Source organism: Phasianus colchicus, chromosome 31, assembly GCF_987193195.1.
Source record: "Phasianus colchicus chromosome 31, bPhaCol1.hap1.1, whole genome shotgun sequence".
Classification (NCBI taxonomy): Eukaryota; Metazoa; Chordata; class Aves; order Galliformes; family Phasianidae; genus Phasianus; species Phasianus colchicus.
In genome coordinates this window covers 591,452-608,233 of record NC_143466.1, presented here as the reverse complement: position 1 = coordinate 608,233, position 16,782 = coordinate 591,452, and the positions used below count along the sequence as shown (strand labels likewise).

The 16,782-nt window shown below is 58.0% G+C and overlaps 3 protein-coding genes across 5 annotated transcripts; 1 reads left to right on the top strand and 2 right to left on the bottom strand.

The window, feature by feature from the left end:
* The first annotated feature begins 12 nt into the window (after positions 1-12).
* LIG1 (DNA ligase 1) lies at positions 13-14,214 on the top strand. 3 transcript variants are annotated; one of them, XM_090127435.1, is made up of 25 exons: positions 7,114-7,248; positions 7,374-7,528; positions 7,647-7,688; positions 7,812-7,887; positions 8,198-8,412; positions 8,492-8,578; positions 9,284-9,340; positions 9,857-10,029; positions 10,107-10,273; positions 10,346-10,422; positions 10,512-10,603; positions 10,678-10,777; positions 11,249-11,334; positions 11,407-11,522; positions 11,597-11,692; positions 11,794-11,904; positions 11,984-12,055; positions 12,121-12,265; positions 12,335-12,417; positions 12,503-12,655; positions 12,768-12,821; positions 12,908-13,051; positions 13,124-13,216; positions 13,287-13,392; positions 13,864-14,214. In XM_090127435.1, the coding sequence occupies exons 2-24, from the start codon at positions 7,512-7,514 to the stop codon at positions 13,362-13,364; spliced, it is 2,334 nt and encodes a 777-aa protein (XP_089983561.1). In that variant the 5' UTR covers positions 7,114-7,248; positions 7,374-7,511; the 3' UTR covers positions 13,365-13,392; positions 13,864-14,214. The 3 variants fall into 3 exon arrangements, with proteins under 3 accessions (XP_089983560.1, XP_089983561.1, XP_089983559.1); XM_090127434.1 differs by lacking the exons at positions 7,114-7,248; positions 13,864-14,214 and adding an exon at positions 13-145 and having other exon boundaries at positions 13,287-13,741; XM_090127433.1 differs by lacking the exon at positions 13,864-14,214 and having other exon boundaries at positions 13,287-13,741.
* On the bottom strand, positions 1,785-5,840 carry LOC116239047 (uncharacterized). The gene has a single exon (XM_031609054.2). The coding sequence runs from the start codon at positions 5,828-5,830 to the stop codon at positions 1,934-1,936; it is 3,897 nt and encodes a 1,298-aa protein (XP_031464914.2). The 5' UTR covers positions 5,831-5,840; the 3' UTR covers positions 1,785-1,933.
* Positions 14,215-14,750: 536 nt separating the features above from the next.
* LOC116239052 (uncharacterized) lies at positions 14,751-16,694 on the bottom strand. The gene is made up of 2 exons (XM_031609061.2): positions 16,514-16,694; positions 14,751-15,414 (listed from the first exon to the last, which is right to left on the bottom strand). The coding sequence occupies exons 1-2, from the start codon at positions 16,678-16,680 to the stop codon at positions 14,967-14,969; spliced, it is 615 nt and encodes a 204-aa protein (XP_031464921.1). The 5' UTR covers positions 16,681-16,694; the 3' UTR covers positions 14,751-14,966.
* Between the last annotated feature and the right edge of the window lie 88 nt (positions 16,695-16,782).

Sequence of the window (16,782 nt, the reverse complement as noted above, 5' to 3'; positions counted from 1 at the left end):
GGCGCGCACACACACTCACGTGGGCAGCCACTGTGTGTTGGGGGGAAAAGGGGGCACTAGGAGCATACTGGGGGACACTGGGAGATGTACTGGAGACAGCTGGAGCATACTGGGAGATGCAGGGAGCATTCTAGGGGACACCGAGGTATACTGGGGGCCATAATGGGGGAAACTGGAAGCATTTTGGGGGGACAGTGAGATCAGACTGGGGGCATTCCGGGGGACAGTGGGGATATACTGGGACTACACTGGGGTATTCAGGGGCCATACTAGGGGACACTGAGGACCTACTAGGGTATACTGGGGGCCATACTGGGGGACATTGGAGGCACTGCGTGGAAAATGGAATCAGACTGGTGGCATTCTGGAACTATAATGGGATATACAGGGGCCATACTGGGGTACGCTGGTACCATACTGGGGAAATACACGGGGACACTGGGCCATACTGGGGGACATGAGGTATACTGTGGGCATTCTGGATTATATTGATTTTTACTGGGAACATACTGGAGGGGGCCCAAGGGCCATATTAGGGCATGCTGCGGGCACACTGGAAGACATGGGGGGCACACTGGGGGCACTAGGGGCTATAGTGGTGTTTAATGGGGGCATTCTGAGGGACAGCGGGGTCAGACTGGGCTATACTGGGACCATACTGGGATGTGCTGGGGCCATACTGGGGTATAGCGGTAATACTGGGAACATGCTGAGGGTCACACGTGCCGTACTGGGCCGTACTGGGGACATACTGGGCCCACCGGGGTTGTACAGCCGACACCAGCCGCTCCCGTTCCCCCCTCCCGATGAGCAGCCACGGTCCGACCCACTCCCTTCCCCCTCCCAACCCGCCCATCATCCACTGCGCAAGCGCCTCCCGCTGCTTCCGCCCCTGCCGAGGCCCCGCCCCCCGTGGCGGCCAATGGGGTTCGCCCATTCCACCCTCACCGGAAGGAGGAAGTGTGGGCCAGGACGCTCCGTTTATTAATCTGGCCCGGGCGGAAACCGTGCTACATGTGTTCCGCCCCCCCAGCTCCCGCACCCCATTGCTCACCGGCCCGCAGTGCTGCTCGCCCCCACGCTGTTATGGCCATGAACTGACTAAGGGGTGGCCTATAAGTGGCAGTGGAGTCCTGTAGGGTGTTCTGGTGGCCATAACGTGGTTACGGGGTGGGTATGGTGGCCATGAGGTGCTGTGGTGGTCACAAGGTGGCCGAGAGGTGGATATGGCGTGGCCATGAGATGCTACAAGATTGGTGTGACAGCCACTGGGTGGCCATGGGGTGCTGTGGTAGCCATAAGGTGGCTATGGGATGGGTGTGGTGGCCATGAGACAGAAAAGAGATGGTCTCTGGGGGGCTGTAGGGTAGCGGCAATGACCATAAAATGTCCAGGAGGTGGCTACGGAGTCCAGTAGAGTGGTCATAAGGTAGCTATGGGGTGTTTGTGGTGGCCATGAGATGATAATGTGGAGCTGTGGGATGTTTGTGGTGGCCAACAGTTGGCTCTGGAGTCCTGCAGCGTGCCTGTGGTGGCCATAAGGTGGCCAGCAGGTGCTGTGGGATGTCTGTAGTGATCATACAGCATTCAACAGATGGTCATTGTGGGATGGCTGCAGTGGCCATAAGATGGCCAAGAGGCAGCTGTGGGATGGACAGGAGATGCTGTGAGATGTCTGCAGTGGCTACAAGGTGGCTGGCAGGGGGCCATGGGATGTTGTGGGGTTGCTGCGATGGCCCTAAGGCATCCGTAGGATCCTTAGAGGAGAGCATGGGGTAGCTATAGTGGTTGTAGCAGCTGTGGGGGGCTACGTGGAGGCCTCTGGATGGCCCTGGGGCAGCCACTGTGTCTCTGTAGAGGCCATGTGGCCACTGTGGGGGCCACAGGGTGGACATGGGGGCTGGTGGCATGGCTGTGGGGTCTGTGTTCCCTCTCAGAAGGTATGTACAAGCTGCGCCCCTGGCAGCACCTGCACCCCCTGCACAGCTGGCAGGTGGGGGGTCGGGGAGCCAGGGAGCAGCTGCACCACAGCAGGACCCTCACCAACTCCCCCCTGACGAGGCTCCCCACGTAGGACCAGGACTTTTGGGGGTGCCGGGGTGGGCATTGGGGACTGGTCACTGGAGCCCCGCAGCACCAGGACACTGCGAAGCCCTTCAGATGTCTGCAGCACACCCAGCCCTATGGCCGGTTCTGGGCATCCCTGCACCAGCAGCACCTCTGGGCCCGCTGGAAGCGACACCCCGGAGGGTAGAGGGGCTGGTTGGGCTCCCGATGGGGGCTGTAAGTGGACTGGGGGCACCTCCAGGGTCTGGAGCTGGATGTTGGGCACCTCGGTGGTCTGGAGATGGATGTTGGGCACCTCCACAGCTCGGAGCTGGACACTGGTCACCTCAGTGGTCTGGAGATGGACATCAGGCACCTCCACAGTCTCAAGATGAACGTCAGGTACCTCCATGGTCTCAAGGTCGACACTGGGCACCTCGGTGGCTTGGAGATGGACATTGGCCATATCAGTAGCTTGGAGGTGGATGCTGGGCACCTCTGAGGTCTCCAGATGGACACTGGTCACCTCTGTGGTTTGGAGCTGGACACTGGCCACCTCTGTGGCTTGGAGATGGACATCGGCCACATCCGTGGCTTGGAGATTGATGTTGGGCACTTCGGTGGACTCAACATGGAGATTGGTCACCTCTGTGTCTTGGAGATGAGTGTTGGCCACATCGTTGGCTGGGAGATGAACACTGGCCATCTCAGTGGCTTGGAGTTGGATGTTGGCCATCTCAGTGGCTTGGAGATGGACGCTGGGCACCTCCGTGGTCTCAAGATGGACACTGGGCACCTCCACAGTTTCAAGATGGACATCAGGTACATCCGTGTTCTCAAGATGGACATTTGTTACGTCCGTGTTTTGGAGCTGGATGTTGGGCACCTCAGTGGCCTGCAGCTGAACACTGGTCACCTCTGTGGTCTGGAGCTGCATGTTGGGCACCTCAGTGGCCTGGAGCTGGATGCTGGTCACCTCTGACGGTTGCGGCAAGGTTTGCAGCTGAACATTTGTCACTTCAGTGGCTTGCAGCTCAACATTGGTGACATCTGTGGACTGTGGTAGGGCTTGCAGCTGGACGTTTGTGACGTCCAAGGGATGCGGCAAGGCTTGGAGCTGGACATTGGTCACCTCACTGGCTTGCAGCTGGATGTTGGTGACCTCAGAGGGTTGTGACAGAGCTTGAAGATGGACATTTGTTACCTTGGCAGCCTGCAGCTCAATGTTGGTGACATCTGAGGGCTGTGGAAGAGCTTGCATCTGAACATTTGCTACCTCAGTAGCTTGCAACTGGATGTTGGTGACCTCAGAGGGTTGTGACAGAGCTTGGAGATGGACATTTGTCACCTCGGCAGCCTGCAGCTCAATGTTGGTGACATCTGAGGGCTGTGGAAGAGCTTGCATCTGAACATTTGCTACCTCAGTAGCTTGCATCTGGATGTTGGTGACATCTGTGGGTTGTGGCAGGGCTTGCAGCTGGACATTCGTCACCTCAGTGGCTTGGAGCTGGATGTTGGTGACATCTGTGGGTTGTGGCAGGGCTTGCAGCTGGACATTCGTCACCTCAGTAGCTTGGAGCGGAATGCTGGTGACATCTGTAGATTGTGGCAGCGCCTGTAACTGGACATTTGTCACCTCATTGGCCTGCAGCCTGACAGCCGCCCCCTCCACTGCTGCCTGTCCCTGCGGGATGCCTGCTGGGTGCAGGGGCTGCTCAGGGAGGCCCTGCAGAATGAGGATACCGGTCCCCGTCCCCTGTGGGACAGCCGTGACTGCCTGTAGCCGCAATGTGGGCAGCGTGGTCCCCGTGCTGGGCACAAGCAGAAGGCTCTGCCCAGGGGTTGGGGACTCCCCTTGGTGTTTGGGGGGTAACTGGGAAGCTGTGGGGAACAGGATGAGCTTCTGTGGGGCCGGTGGAGGGCTGGGGATGAGCTGGAGACCCTGCGGCGTCTGCAGCAGCAGGAAGGTGTGGGCATCAGGAGCCGTCACCTCCAGGCTGAGGGCAGCCTGCAGGATGGGGCCGTCGTGCTGCAGTGTCGGGACAGGGCGAGGGGACCCTTTGGGGCCAGCTGCATGGGTGCGGAGGTGCCGCTGGAGGTAGGAGGCCATGACAAAGGCTTTGGGGCAGAGGGGACACTGGTGGGGCCGGGCGCTGGAGTGGGTGCGTTGGTGGAGCTGGAGGTTGGAGGAATGGGTGAAGGTTTTGCCGCAGTGGGAACAGGCATAGGGCCGCTCGCCTGTGTGGGTGCGCTGGTGTTGGCGGAGGTTGGAGGTCTGGGTGAAGGCCTTGCCGCAGATGGGGCAGGCGTGAGGCCGCTCACCTGTGTGCAGCTGCCTGTGGCGGCGGAGGCAGGAGGTGTTCTTGAAGGCCTTGGGGCAGTCGGGACAGGCGTAGGGCCGCTCGCCAGTATGCAGCCGCAGGTGGTACTGGTAGTGCGAGGACCACTTGAAGGTGAGGCCGCACTCGGCGCACTTGAAGGCACGCAGCCCCGTGTGCACCCGCTGGTGGATGGCAAGCAGTGAGGAGCGCTTGAAGGCCTTGGGGCACTCGGAGCACTTGTAGGGCCGTTCGCCTGTGTGGTCCCGCATGTGGTAACGCAACCCTGAGGAGCCCTTGAAGGCTTTGCCACACTCGGTGCATTGGTAGGGACGCTCCGACGGTACCGAGGTCGGGGTTGGGGCTGCTGGAGGGGGATGCGGTGTTTCTGCCGAGTGACCCCGCTGGTGGCCCAGCAGCCCAGCCAGCTGCCCAAAGCTCCTGTGGCACTGCGAGCACTTGTAGGGCCGTTCAGCACCATGGCTGTGCCTGTGCCGTGCCAACCCTGAGCTGTTCTTGAAGGTCTTGCCACAGGTGGGGCAGCGATGGGTGGCTGTTGTGGTGATGTCCCCTGGTGTTGCTGGCTGTGGGTGGCTGCGTTGGTGGCCCAGCAACTGCTCCTGGCTGGGGAAAGCCAGGTGGCACTCAGCGCACTTCCACAGCATCTCCACCGCCTCCAGGAGCAGTGGCGGTGGGGACAGCTGGGATGGGGACAACGGGGATGGCAACAACGGGGATGCGGCATGGCTCTGCAGATGCTTCTGCAAGCAGGCATCTGAGACGAAGGCTTTGGGGCAAGTCGGGCACTTGTGGGACCGGGTGCTGGAGTGGGTTCGCTGATGGAGGAGGAGGTTGGAAGAGTGAGTGAAGGTCTTGGAGCAATGGGAACAGGCGTAGGGCCGCTCTCCTGTGTGGGTGCGCTGGTGTTGACGGAGGTTGGTGGACTGGGTGAAGGCCTTGCCGCAGGCGGAACAGACGTAGGGCCGCTCGCCTGTGTGGATGTGGCGGTGGCGGCGGAGGCTGGAGGAGTTCTTGAAGGCTTTGGGGCAGGAGGTGCACTTGTAGGGCCGCTCACCCGTATGCTGCCGCAGGTGGTACTGGTAGTGCGAGGACCACTTGAAGGCCAGCCCGCACAGTGCACACTTGAAGGCACGCAGCCCTGTGTGCACGCTCTGGTGGATCTGCAGCAGCGACGAGCGCTTGAAGGCTTTGGGACACTCGGAGCATTTGTAGGGCCGCTCGCCCGTGTGGCTGCGCTGGTGGTAGAGCAGCGCCGAGGAGCCCTTGAAAGCTTTGGGGCACTCGGAGCACTTGTAGGGTCGTTCACCCGTGTGGGTGCGCTGGTGGTGGACGAGGCGTGAGGACCATCTGAAGGCTTTGCCACACTCCAAGCACTCGTAAGGGTGTTCCCCGGTGTTTGGCGCTGCTCGGCCCGCAGCCAGCTCCAGCTGCTGAGCACCCACCATAGCTGCTGCCCTGCGGAGACACAGGGTATAACGGAGACACACACATACATGAGACAAGGGCTGACCCCAGGGACACAACCCAGGAAAGAACCCCAGGGTAATGGGGATGCAGACAAGGACTGGTCCTGATAGAAGGACAGAGCCCAGCAGATGAAGACAAGATACAGGAAAGGACACAGGAGGATGGGCACAAGACCCAGGAGATGGGGACTGACCCCAAGAGATGGAGGTCAATGGAGTGGGGAAAGAATCCAGGGGAGGACCCCAAAGTAATGGGGCTGGTGACAGAACTCAAGGAAAGACTCCCCAGGAGGAAAGGGATGGGATAAAGGCCTGGCCCAAATAGAAAGATGGAGGCCAGGGGATACGGACAGGAGGCACAACTGGACACAGGAAGGAGCCCAGGGGACAGCGTGGAGTGGGCATAACCATGAGCCTGGTAGGAAACAGAGAACGAAGCCCAGGCGAGGGGAACAGGACAGAGGAGATGGGAACAAGATGCAGGAAAGGACCCCAAGATAATGGGGGGTTGGGGACAAGGTCAGTCCTGATAGAACGATGGAGCCCAAGCGACGGGGACAGGATCTGTTTGAGCTACAGGGACTGCCTCTGGGATATGGGAACAAGGTCATGGATAAGGGACTGGGGACAGAACCCCAAAGTAATGGAAATGGAGACAGAGCACGGGCATGAGGACCAACACATGGAGGCTGGATGAGACCTGGCCCCGACACAGGGAGGATGGGAATGGGGCAAGGCCTGACCTCGGCAGAAGGATGGAACCCAGCGGGCAGTGACAGGGCCCAGCTGGGCCACAGGGATTGGCGCTGGGGAAAGAGCCCGGGGGGAGGAGGTCAGGGCCCGGGCCTGAACGATGGATGGAGCGCAGAAGACGGCGCCAGGGCCCAGGGGGCGCGACCAGCCGCGTGGGCGTGGTCTAAGAGGGCGTGGCCTAAAGAGGGCGTGGCCACAGCTCCGCGCAGACCCCGGCCCTCCCCACTCACGCACGGCCGCGCGCCCTTGAACGCCCCGCCCCCTCCGGCGCAGGCTCCACCGCCGCGGCCCGGCCCGCCCCGGCCGCCCCCCGCCGCGCTCCGCCGCTCACCTGGGCGGGGAGGGCCCGCGCCTCCACGGCCCGGCCCGATCCGGCCCGGCCCCACCCGCACGGGCCCGACCCCGCTCCGGCCCTCCCGGCGGCCCCGACGCCCGCGCCCGCCCCCGGCGGCGGCGCGCACGGCAACGGCCGCGCCGAGCGCACGGCCCCGGCCCCGCCCCCTCCGCGCAAAACCATTGGGCGCGGCCGCCGCGCGGAGCCGCCTGGGAAATAGAGTCCGCCCCGCCGCCATCTTGGAGTCTGAAAGAAAGGGGACGCCATCGCGCCGTGACGTCATCACGCCGCGACGCTGGCGCCATGACAGGTATGCGTGGGGCTGTGTGTATACGTAAGCGTGTATGCATGTATGCGAACGTGCGTGGCCGTATTTGTGCGCGTAGTTGTTTGTGTGTGCAGCTGTTAATGCAGGTGTGTGCGTGTGTATTTTAGGACTCCACCGCGCAGGCGCTGGTCTGAGCCGAACTACACTTCCCATCACCCCCCGCGCCCCGCCCCGTCTCCAGCTTCCGGCCGCCGGCAGTGACGTCACCCACTCGGATTTTTCCCCGCGAAAACGGCAGCAGAGAGATGCAGCGGCGGATCACGTGAGCAGCGCGGCACCGGGACCCCCCCCACCTCCCCCCACTCCCCACCTCCCCCCACTCCCCATCTCCCCCCGTAGTGACGCCCTTCTTCTCTTTCTTCTCCTCTCCCTCCCCACAGGTCTTTCTTCGCCCCCCCCAGGGCTGCAGATGGCGCCGTCCCGTGAGTGGGGCGGGGATGGGCGGGGGGGGATTGGGAAGATTTTTTTACTGGGGGGGGAATCACGGGTGCTGCTCCCACCCCCCTTCGTCCCACACCCCGGCTCTGAGCTTCCTCCCCTCGCAGAGCACATGTTCAGAAGCTGCAGCGGAGCCCCCCCAAAGAGACCCCCCAGGAACGTCGGGACCCCGATGGGAGCGCGGTGAGAGCCCCCAGTGCCTGCCCAGTTTCTCCCGGTGCCTATCAGTCCAGCCCCAGTTCTGCTCTGTCACCCCAGTATCTCCTAGTGCTCCCCCTGCTCCTTCCCAGTCCTCTTTCAGTCCCGCCCTGTGTCTCCCAGTCCTGTCCCATTGCTCTTCCAGTGCCTTCCAGTCCAGTTGTGGTCCTGCTCCGTCAGTGCCCCCCAGTCCTGCATCAACCCCATTCCAGTACCTCCCAGTACTATGCCAGTGGTCCCTGTCCCCTCCCAGCCCTATCACTGTCCCTTCTTAATGCTCCCTATTTGCCCACAGGATCCCACATCCTCTGGTGGCAGCTCTGCCCCTGTACCCCCCATGTCCCCTCGTGCCCCCTGCTGTTCCCCCTCCCCACAGCAGTCGGGGGATAGGGATGGAGACAGTGATGGGGACAGGGACAGTGCCCCCCCTGCATCCAAGCGCTGCCGTCAGTCACCCAGAGACCAGGACAAGGGACTTCCCCCTCCCCACAAAGCTCCAGCCCCCAACAGGTGGGTGACAGTGTTGGTGGGATGACACATGGGTCCCTGGTGGTGCCACCACTGTGTCCCCACATCACTGTCCCCGCAGCCATATACCAGTGGAGCCGTCCCAGTATGACCCCAGCAGGAGTGGGTACCACCCAGTGCAGGATGCGTGCTGGGGGCATGGGCACAGGTGGGGGCTTTGGAAGGGAACTCCAAGTGGGAATGGTGGAGGATATGGGTGGGTCATGGGGGTGAGGGGTTTCGTAACAAGTCAGGATGTGGGATGATGGGAGATGTGGGATCATGGGGGATTATGAGGATACTGGGGTGCAACATAGGGTTGTTCGTAACAGGGTGGGACCTAGGGTAGCAAATGAGCTTATTGGGGAACGTGGGGTGGGTCAGGGGGGGAGATGGAAGATGTGGGGTCATTGTGGGTGCTGGGAGCCTTGGGAGGATCATAGGGGATGTTAGGGTCACAGGGTGTGATGTGTGGTGGTGGGGAACATTGGGTCGTGGAAGGCCATTCGCATGGGACTTGGGTGATGGGATGACAGGGGACCTTGGGATGGGATATGGGGTCATGGGGTTATTGATGGGGGGACATTGAAGTGGGACATGAAGTCACAGGGAGTCATGAAGGACTCAGGTGACGTTGGGGTGATAGGGTCGCCGGGTGGGACGTGCAGTGATGGGGGATATTGGATCATGGGTGACGTGGGGGATATTGGAGTAGGTTGTGGGCTTACGGGGGGGGTGAAGGGGGACATTGGAGTGGTTCATGATTGGGGGTGATGGAGGACATAGTGGGGACGTTGGGATCATGATGGGTGATGGGAGGACAGAGTGTGGGGGTTGGGGTGACTCCAGAGGTGTCGCAACCCCTCCCCTTCAGTGTCCCCTACCTGGCGGTGGCTCGTACCTTTGAGCGCATCGAGGAAGCCTCATCCCGGTAAGACCCCACTTTTTTTAATCTGGGAAGGCACAGCCCCATCTTTCCCCAAACCCCAACACTGACCCTATACCCAAAAAGCCAATGATTTTGCGTTTGTGAGATGATCTCATTTCCCCCTTCTATCCCAAAGTCTGATAATTTTGGTTTGCGGCAGCGACCCCAGCTCCCCCCTACCCCAAACCCCAATAATCTTGACATGGGAGATACGATCTTACCTCTGCACTACCCCAAACCCCAATGATTTTGGGTTGGAGAATGACCTCATCTGCACCTAATCCTAACATTGACTCCCTCACCCCAATGATTTTAGATGGGGATGATGACCCCATTTCACCTCCACTCCAAACCCCAGTAAGTTTAGGCTGGGGGACATGACACCTTCTCCAGTTCTACCACAAACTACAAAGGGCTTGGGATTTATGGAGACAACCTCGTTTCCCCTCCATCCCTAACCCTTACCCCAAACCCCAGTGATTTGAGCTTTGGTGTCCCTACCCTCAATTTCCCCTCTAGGCTGAAGATCATTGAGATCCTCACCAACTTCCTGCGCTCTGTGGTGGCCCTGTCACCCTCCGAGCTGCTTCCCTGCCTTCTTTTGTGCCTCAACCGTCCTGGAGCCACCTCTGAGGGGCTGGAGCTGGGCATCGGCGAGACCCTGCTCACCCGTGCCCTCGCCCAGGCCACCGGTAGGATCCAGGGGTTGGGATGCCCCATGGCATTGACAATGGCGTAGGTGCTGATGATGGCACTGACATCCCCACAGGCCGCCAGCTGGCTCAGATCCGCAGTGAAGCACAGGACAAAGGGGATTTGGGGTTGGTGGCCGAAAGCAGCCGCTGCACCCAACGCACAGTGGTGCCACCAGCCCCGCTGAGTGCCAGCGGTGTCCTTGGCAAGCTGCGGGAGATGGCCGCCATGTCAGGCAATGCAGTGAGTTTGGGGACCATGCGGGTGGCACTTTGTCACCTTCCTGTTGTGCTGATGTTGCTGTGTTTTTTGCAGTCTGCTAGCAAGAAGATTGACATCATCAAGGGGCTGTTTGTTGCCTGCCGGCACTCGGAGGCACGATATCTCGTCCGGTGAGGACAAGAAGGGACCATTGGGGTGCTGTGGGATCACATGATACTGACATAGTGACGCTGATGTCCCTTGCTGTCCCCTAATGCAGATCGCTCAGTGGGAAGCTACGCATTGGGCTGGCCGAGCAGTCAGTGCTCACTGCGCTGGCACATGCCGCTGCTCTCACCCCACCAGGGCAAGGTGAGAGCTGTGAGGTCACTGGGGACAGTGTGGGGATACTGGGGTGGTGATGCTGGGGCTGTGTCACATGGCAGAGTGGCCGCTGGCTGTGGTGGATGCTGGACAGAGCATGGCACCTGATGCACGCAGAACTTGGTTGGAGGAGCAGAGCCGCATCCTCAAGCAGACTTTCTGGTGAGGCCTGTCCCCTATGGGTTCCTGTAGGTTCCCCTTGGGTCCCCCGGGTCCTCTTTGTTTATTTGGGGTACCTGCTCTTTGGATAGGCTGTTCTCCTGAGATTCTCATCCTCTTGTGTTACCTGGAGTCCCTTTTGATTCTTTTGAGGTCCCTGTTCCTTGGGATCCTCCTTTTGTCCCCCAACATCCTTTTGTCCATCTCAGTTGCCTTTATATCCCTCTTTCTCAACATGCTTCCCCTTGATCCTTGTTTCTTAAGTGTCTCTGTTTGCCCTCTTGGTGTCCACATTGGTACCCTTTAATTTTATAGAGTCCCTGCTCCTTGTGGGTGCTACTGGGTGATGTTACCAACCCATTGAACCCCCTGGGTCTGATCACCACCCCATGAGCTCATTAGAGCCAAGTCATCTCCTCTCTTGGCAACATGTTAACAGAGGGGGATGCTAGGTCTGTCCCCTTGTCCCCACAGCGAGCTGCCAGACTATGCTGCCATTGTCCCAGTGCTGCTGGAGCATGGCCTGGAGCAGCTCCCCAAGCACTGTGGCATCACTCCAGGTACCATGGGGGCCAGAGGTGGGTGGTCCCAACCCCATCCTGTTCCCTCACTGTGTCCCTTTTTGTCCCCAGGCGTTCCCTTGAAGCCCATGCTGGCTCAACCTGCCCGCTGCGTCAGTGAGCTGCTGAAGCGCTTTGAGGAGGCTGCATTCACCTGCGAGTACAAATATGATGGGGAACGAACCCAGGTACAGTTCTGGGGGTGTCACAGGGTACCCTTCACCCTTTGTCACCCGTCTGTCACTTCTGTGTCCACCCCTAGATCCATGTCCTGGATAGCGGGGCTGTCTTCATCTACAGCCGCAACCAGGAGAACACAACAGCCAAGTACCCTGACCTCGTTGAGCGCATCCCCAAGGCAAGCTGGGGTCTTCGGGGGGAGTGTGAGGGTACCAAGGAAAACATGGGGTTCTTGGGGACAGTGGTGATGCAGTGCTGAGCTCTGGGATTGCCTCAAAGATGCTGAAGCCTGGCGTGTGCTCGTGCATCCTGGATGCAGAAGCGGTGGCTTGGGACAAGGTCACTAAGCAGCTGCAGCCCTTCCAGGTGCTGATGACAAGGAAGAGAAAGGTGAGGGCAGGCTTGGGAACACGAGGGGCAGCAGCAAGATGGTGCTGTGACACCCTCTTTGTGTTCCATGCCTCTGCAGGATGTGGATGCTGCTGCCATTAAGGTGCAAGTGTGCGTCTATGCCTTTGATCTGCTATACCTCAATGGGGAGGTGAGTGTATGTCCCCAGGGGGGTGACGCCTCGTCCCCAAGGGGATGACATTGTTCCTCCCACAGCCACTGGTGCGGGAGCCCTTGGCCACGCGGCGTCGGTTGTTGCGACAGTCATTCAAGGAAGTGGAGGGCGAATTCCTCTTTGCCACCTCGATGGACACCCGCAGTGCTGATGAGGTCTCTGATTTCCTGGACAAAGCCATCAAGGGTGAGTAATGCCACCAAGGGAGTGCCACCCCTACGTTCCCTTCCTTGAGTGACCACAGGTTGTCCTCAGCCTCTTGTGAGGGCCTCATGGTGAAGACACTGGAGGTGGAGGCCACCTATGAGATTGCTAAGCGGTCACACAAGTGGCTGAAGGTGAGCACTGGAAGGCCTATTTGTTATCTCTCTGTCCTTCTGTGGCTTTCCCCTTGTTTCCAATCCCCTGCCTATCTCTCTACAGCTGAAGAAGGACTACCTCGATGGCCTTGGGGACACGCTGGATCTCGTTGTCATAGGTGCCTACCTGGGCAAGGGCAAGCGTGCAGGCATCTATGGGGGCTTCCTCCTAGCCTGCTATGACGAGGAAAGTGAGGAGTACCAAAGCATCTGCAAGGTGACCACGAGGGCCACCTGTGGGCTTGGAGACGCCATTGGTGATCATCCCAAAGCACCTATGGGCTTGGGGACATTGCTGGGGGCTGTCCCTAACCATTGTTCCTCTACAGATAGGTACTGGTTTCACTGAGGAGAGTTTGGAGAAACACTACAACTTCCTCAAGGTGAAGTGCTGGAGCTGTAGCACCCTGGAGGCAGCTTGGGCTGTTTGGTGACAATTTGGGCCATTTGTTGATGTTGTCCCTTCCAGGAACACGTGTTGACTCAACCACGTCCCTATTACCGCTGGGACAATGCAGTGGCCCCTGACCGTTGGCTGGCAGCCGTGCAGGTCTGGGAGGTGAAATGTGGGGACCTGTCTATTTCCCCTGTCTACAGGGCAGCTGTGGGGCTGGTGAGTGTGACAGTGGGACATGGGGAAGGGACATGTGTCCTTGGTGGCACTTTGACGCTGTGTTTTGTCAAGGTGGATGAGGACAAGGGCATCTCGCTGCGCTTCCCGCGGTTCCTGCGTGTGCGCGGGGACAAGAAACCCGAAGAGGCCACCAGCAGCACACAGGTGACAGGTTGGAGGCAGGGATGGGACACAAAGGAGGGAGGGGGTCCTACATCTTCTCTTTCCTCTGCAGGTGGCCGAGCTCTACAAGAAGCAGCAGCAGATCCAGAACCAGCAGCAGGCAGAGAAAGGGGACGAGGAGTTCTATTGACATCGCCCTACATACCCTACATACAAGGGTATGGGTGATGCTGCCTGGGGACTTGCCCTATATAATATGTCCCCATGTGTTCCCCTGTGGCATGGGGACTTCAGGACATTGTCACCCTCCAACCCTTCAGTCCCCTCACCCCACATCCAGTTTCCCCCTACAGCCCAGTGTCCCCAGGCCATTGCCACCTTCCAACCCTTGTTTACCCTTGCCTTGTATCCAGGGTACCCATGTGTCCCCCTATGGCATGGGGACTTCAGGATGTGATAACCCTCCATCCATTGTATTCCTCCACCCCATATCCAGTGTCACTTCTGCCCCATTGCTGGAACTCTCCATGTGTCCACTCCCCAATAAACTATCTGCCCATTGCTCCAGCTTCTTTAGACCTGGAATGGAGCTGTGGTCATGCAATGGGACTCTAGCAGGATACAGGAACATTGGGAGTTTGGGGAGGGTTTGGGTGGGATTGTAACTGTGCCTGCCCCATATATCCCAGCTAGGATTGTGCTCCTCCATGAGCTGCACTGTGGGACTGAGCACCTCTGTGGGATGATGGAGGGCACTATGCACCTCAATAGGACGTTGGGTACTCTCTGGGACTCTTCACCTCAATAGAGTGCTCTGTAGGGCTGTGCAACCCTATGGGGTGATGGATGACATTATGTACCTCCGTGGGGTGTTGGGATGCCCACGGGCTGGCCTGGAAAAGCAGAGGGAGAACTGGAGGAAGTGGGAGCAAGAAATGTCTCCTTTCCAGGAAGCGGTGTGGTTTCTCTTTTGCCTGAGCTGCAGAGCAGCAGGTCCCACGCAACGTTTTGTTTTCAACATTTGTTGATTTATGCCTTGGTCCGGATGTGCTGGTTTTTTGTTTTTGTTTTTTTTTTTCTTTAAAAGAGAGCACTTCTCCTCTAGCGTCTGATTTCTGAGAAAGGGGCGGGGAATGGGAGTAAGTAATGTGATTAAAAAAAAAAAAGTAACAAAATTGATAACAGTGACATATCACAAACAGAGGGGGGCAATGGCTCCCTCTCAGTGCAAGAGGCAGAGGGGAAATGGTGCTAGCACAGAGCCTGGCCCTAACTGCCCCTACCACGACCCTAGCAATAGACTTAAGTAACCGTGCTCTAACCCTTAGCCCTAACTGCTAGCCCTAAGCTATGTTCCTTCCTCTAACCCTTCCTTAACCTTAATTTTAACTTCCACTTCCCCTGGAGCTGCTCTCCACTAGCATTTATGCTGACCTAAGACATCCAAGCAGAGCCAGGAGACCAGAAACAGGGAAGAACACAGTGATAGTGTGGTGTCACTGTGTCTTGCCATGATAAAGCTGCTGTCAGTTTTTCTCCATGCACTGAGCCTTTCTGAAAGAATACACACAACCTGTGAGGGTCAGAATATATTTATTGCTTATCACATGCAATCATGAGTTAGTTAGCAAGCTGTAGAGCACTGTTAGCTCCATAGCAAAGCCAACGAGGTGTCTCATGGGATCCATCATCACCATCCACCTCCTTCCAAGACCACTGGAGAAGCCTTGCTGCATCCTTGCTGAATATCTCCCAGGGGATCCTTTTGGCAGCAGTGGTGCCCATCTTCCCTTCACATGTCTGTAGGGTAGGGTGGTGGATCTATTTCTTCAACCTGGACTTTCAGGATGGCTTTTTCATTGTTGGACATCTTGGCTTGGACACGAATGTTCCTCTTAGAGACTTCCAGGGTTTCATGTTCTGACTCAAGGGTGGCTCGCTGGAAGAGCGAGGAGCCACAGTATGGCTTACTCTTCATCATTTTGGAGAAGACATCACTGAGGATTCCCAGGTGGTTCTCCTCTGAGAAGATCTCCAAGGCAAACTCAATTTTGTAAAGGATGTAGTCATAGGGGTTGGAGAATGTGATGGCCAAAAAGAAAGTGTCAGCCTTGCAGACCACAATCCCCACGCTCCCTCGCAGGCTGTAGGGAGTTTTTGCAAAGGCACATATTCCTTTGGAGTCTGGGCCAATTTCAAAGGGCAGGGGATCCACATTCTGGCCACTGAAGCAATAGCTCCTGTAGAAGGAAGGTTGGTGAGAAAGGGCAGCTGGAGCCCAGCGGATGGAGACACAAGGGGAACTCATTTGCAGAGGTGCTGAGTGGGACTCAGAATTCTCTAGAGAGCAGGCTTTCACCAGTGCAAGCATTGCCAATGCCAAGCATCCCCGAGCCACAATTACCACTCCCAGAATCATTAGTGCACAGCATCACGAGAGCAGGCATGACAGAAAGGGAGCTCATTGTCCCTGCCAAGCCTCTTTACCCAGCCTTGTTGGACCCAAGCTGTGTCCTCTGTGCATCTTGTAGTTTGGCTGATGGGAATCTCATGCAGTCCTACAAGGAGAAGTGCAGGTGCAGGTGCAGCAGCTGGGGAGGAGTAACTCCAGCACTGGGTTATGCTGGGGGCACCCAGCTGGAAGCAGTGGCAGAAAAGGACATGATCTGCAATGTGCCCTTGATGCCAATAGGGCTGAGGGTGCTGTGGGCTGCATCAGGCAAAGCACTGCCCAAAGAGGTAAGAGATCCTGCCCTTCTGCTTAGCACAGCTGAGGTCACACCTGAAGTGCTGTGTCCAGTTCTTGCCCCCTGTAGAAGGGAGACAATATAAAGAGAGCTATAGAGGTCCACTGAGATAGTGAAGGGATAGGAGAATCTGCCCCCATTGGGAGAGCTGGGACCGCTGATGCAGAAGAAGAGGTGGCTCAAGGGATTCTTAGCAATAGTATAGGTATCTGATGGGGGGGGGAGGGCGGAAACAGCAAAAGAGAAAGGAGCCGTAATGCTTGCACGGTTTGAATGTGTGCTCATGACTGGCTGCCCCAAGCTGGAAGGGACAAGAACTCACTCTGATGACAGCAGGGAATCTGAGCAAAGCCTCCAAGGGAATAAGGAAAGAATAAAGACAAGGAAAGAATTGGATAAGGATGGGGACAAGGAAGGAATTTCTTGAAGTGTGTGCAGCAGTGCAGTGCAAACAGAGTTAGGTACACCACAAGATGGAGGAACATGCTGGAAATTGCTCCAGCACTTGGCACTGAGCCTCTCTCCATTGTCTTTGGAGATGTCCCTCATAGGCAGGGTGGCAGAAAGCAGCAGGGGACAGAGGGGTACCCACCTGAACTCCTTCAGTGTCACTGTCTTGGTCCTGTTGATGATCTCCAGGCCCACACTACGGCACACATCAATGTTCTTCATCAGGCTCTCCACACCCTTACCCTGTTGCCCAGGGTTACAGTAGTCATTGTAAGGCTTCTCTTCTTCCTTCTTCTCCTTTAGTGGCATCTTCCCCACTCAGTCCTGGGAGCAACGCTGTGGAGCTGCGAAAGTGTTGCAGTGGTGCAAAAACAGCAAAAAAGGGGTGGATAAGGCCAACTCCACCTATGG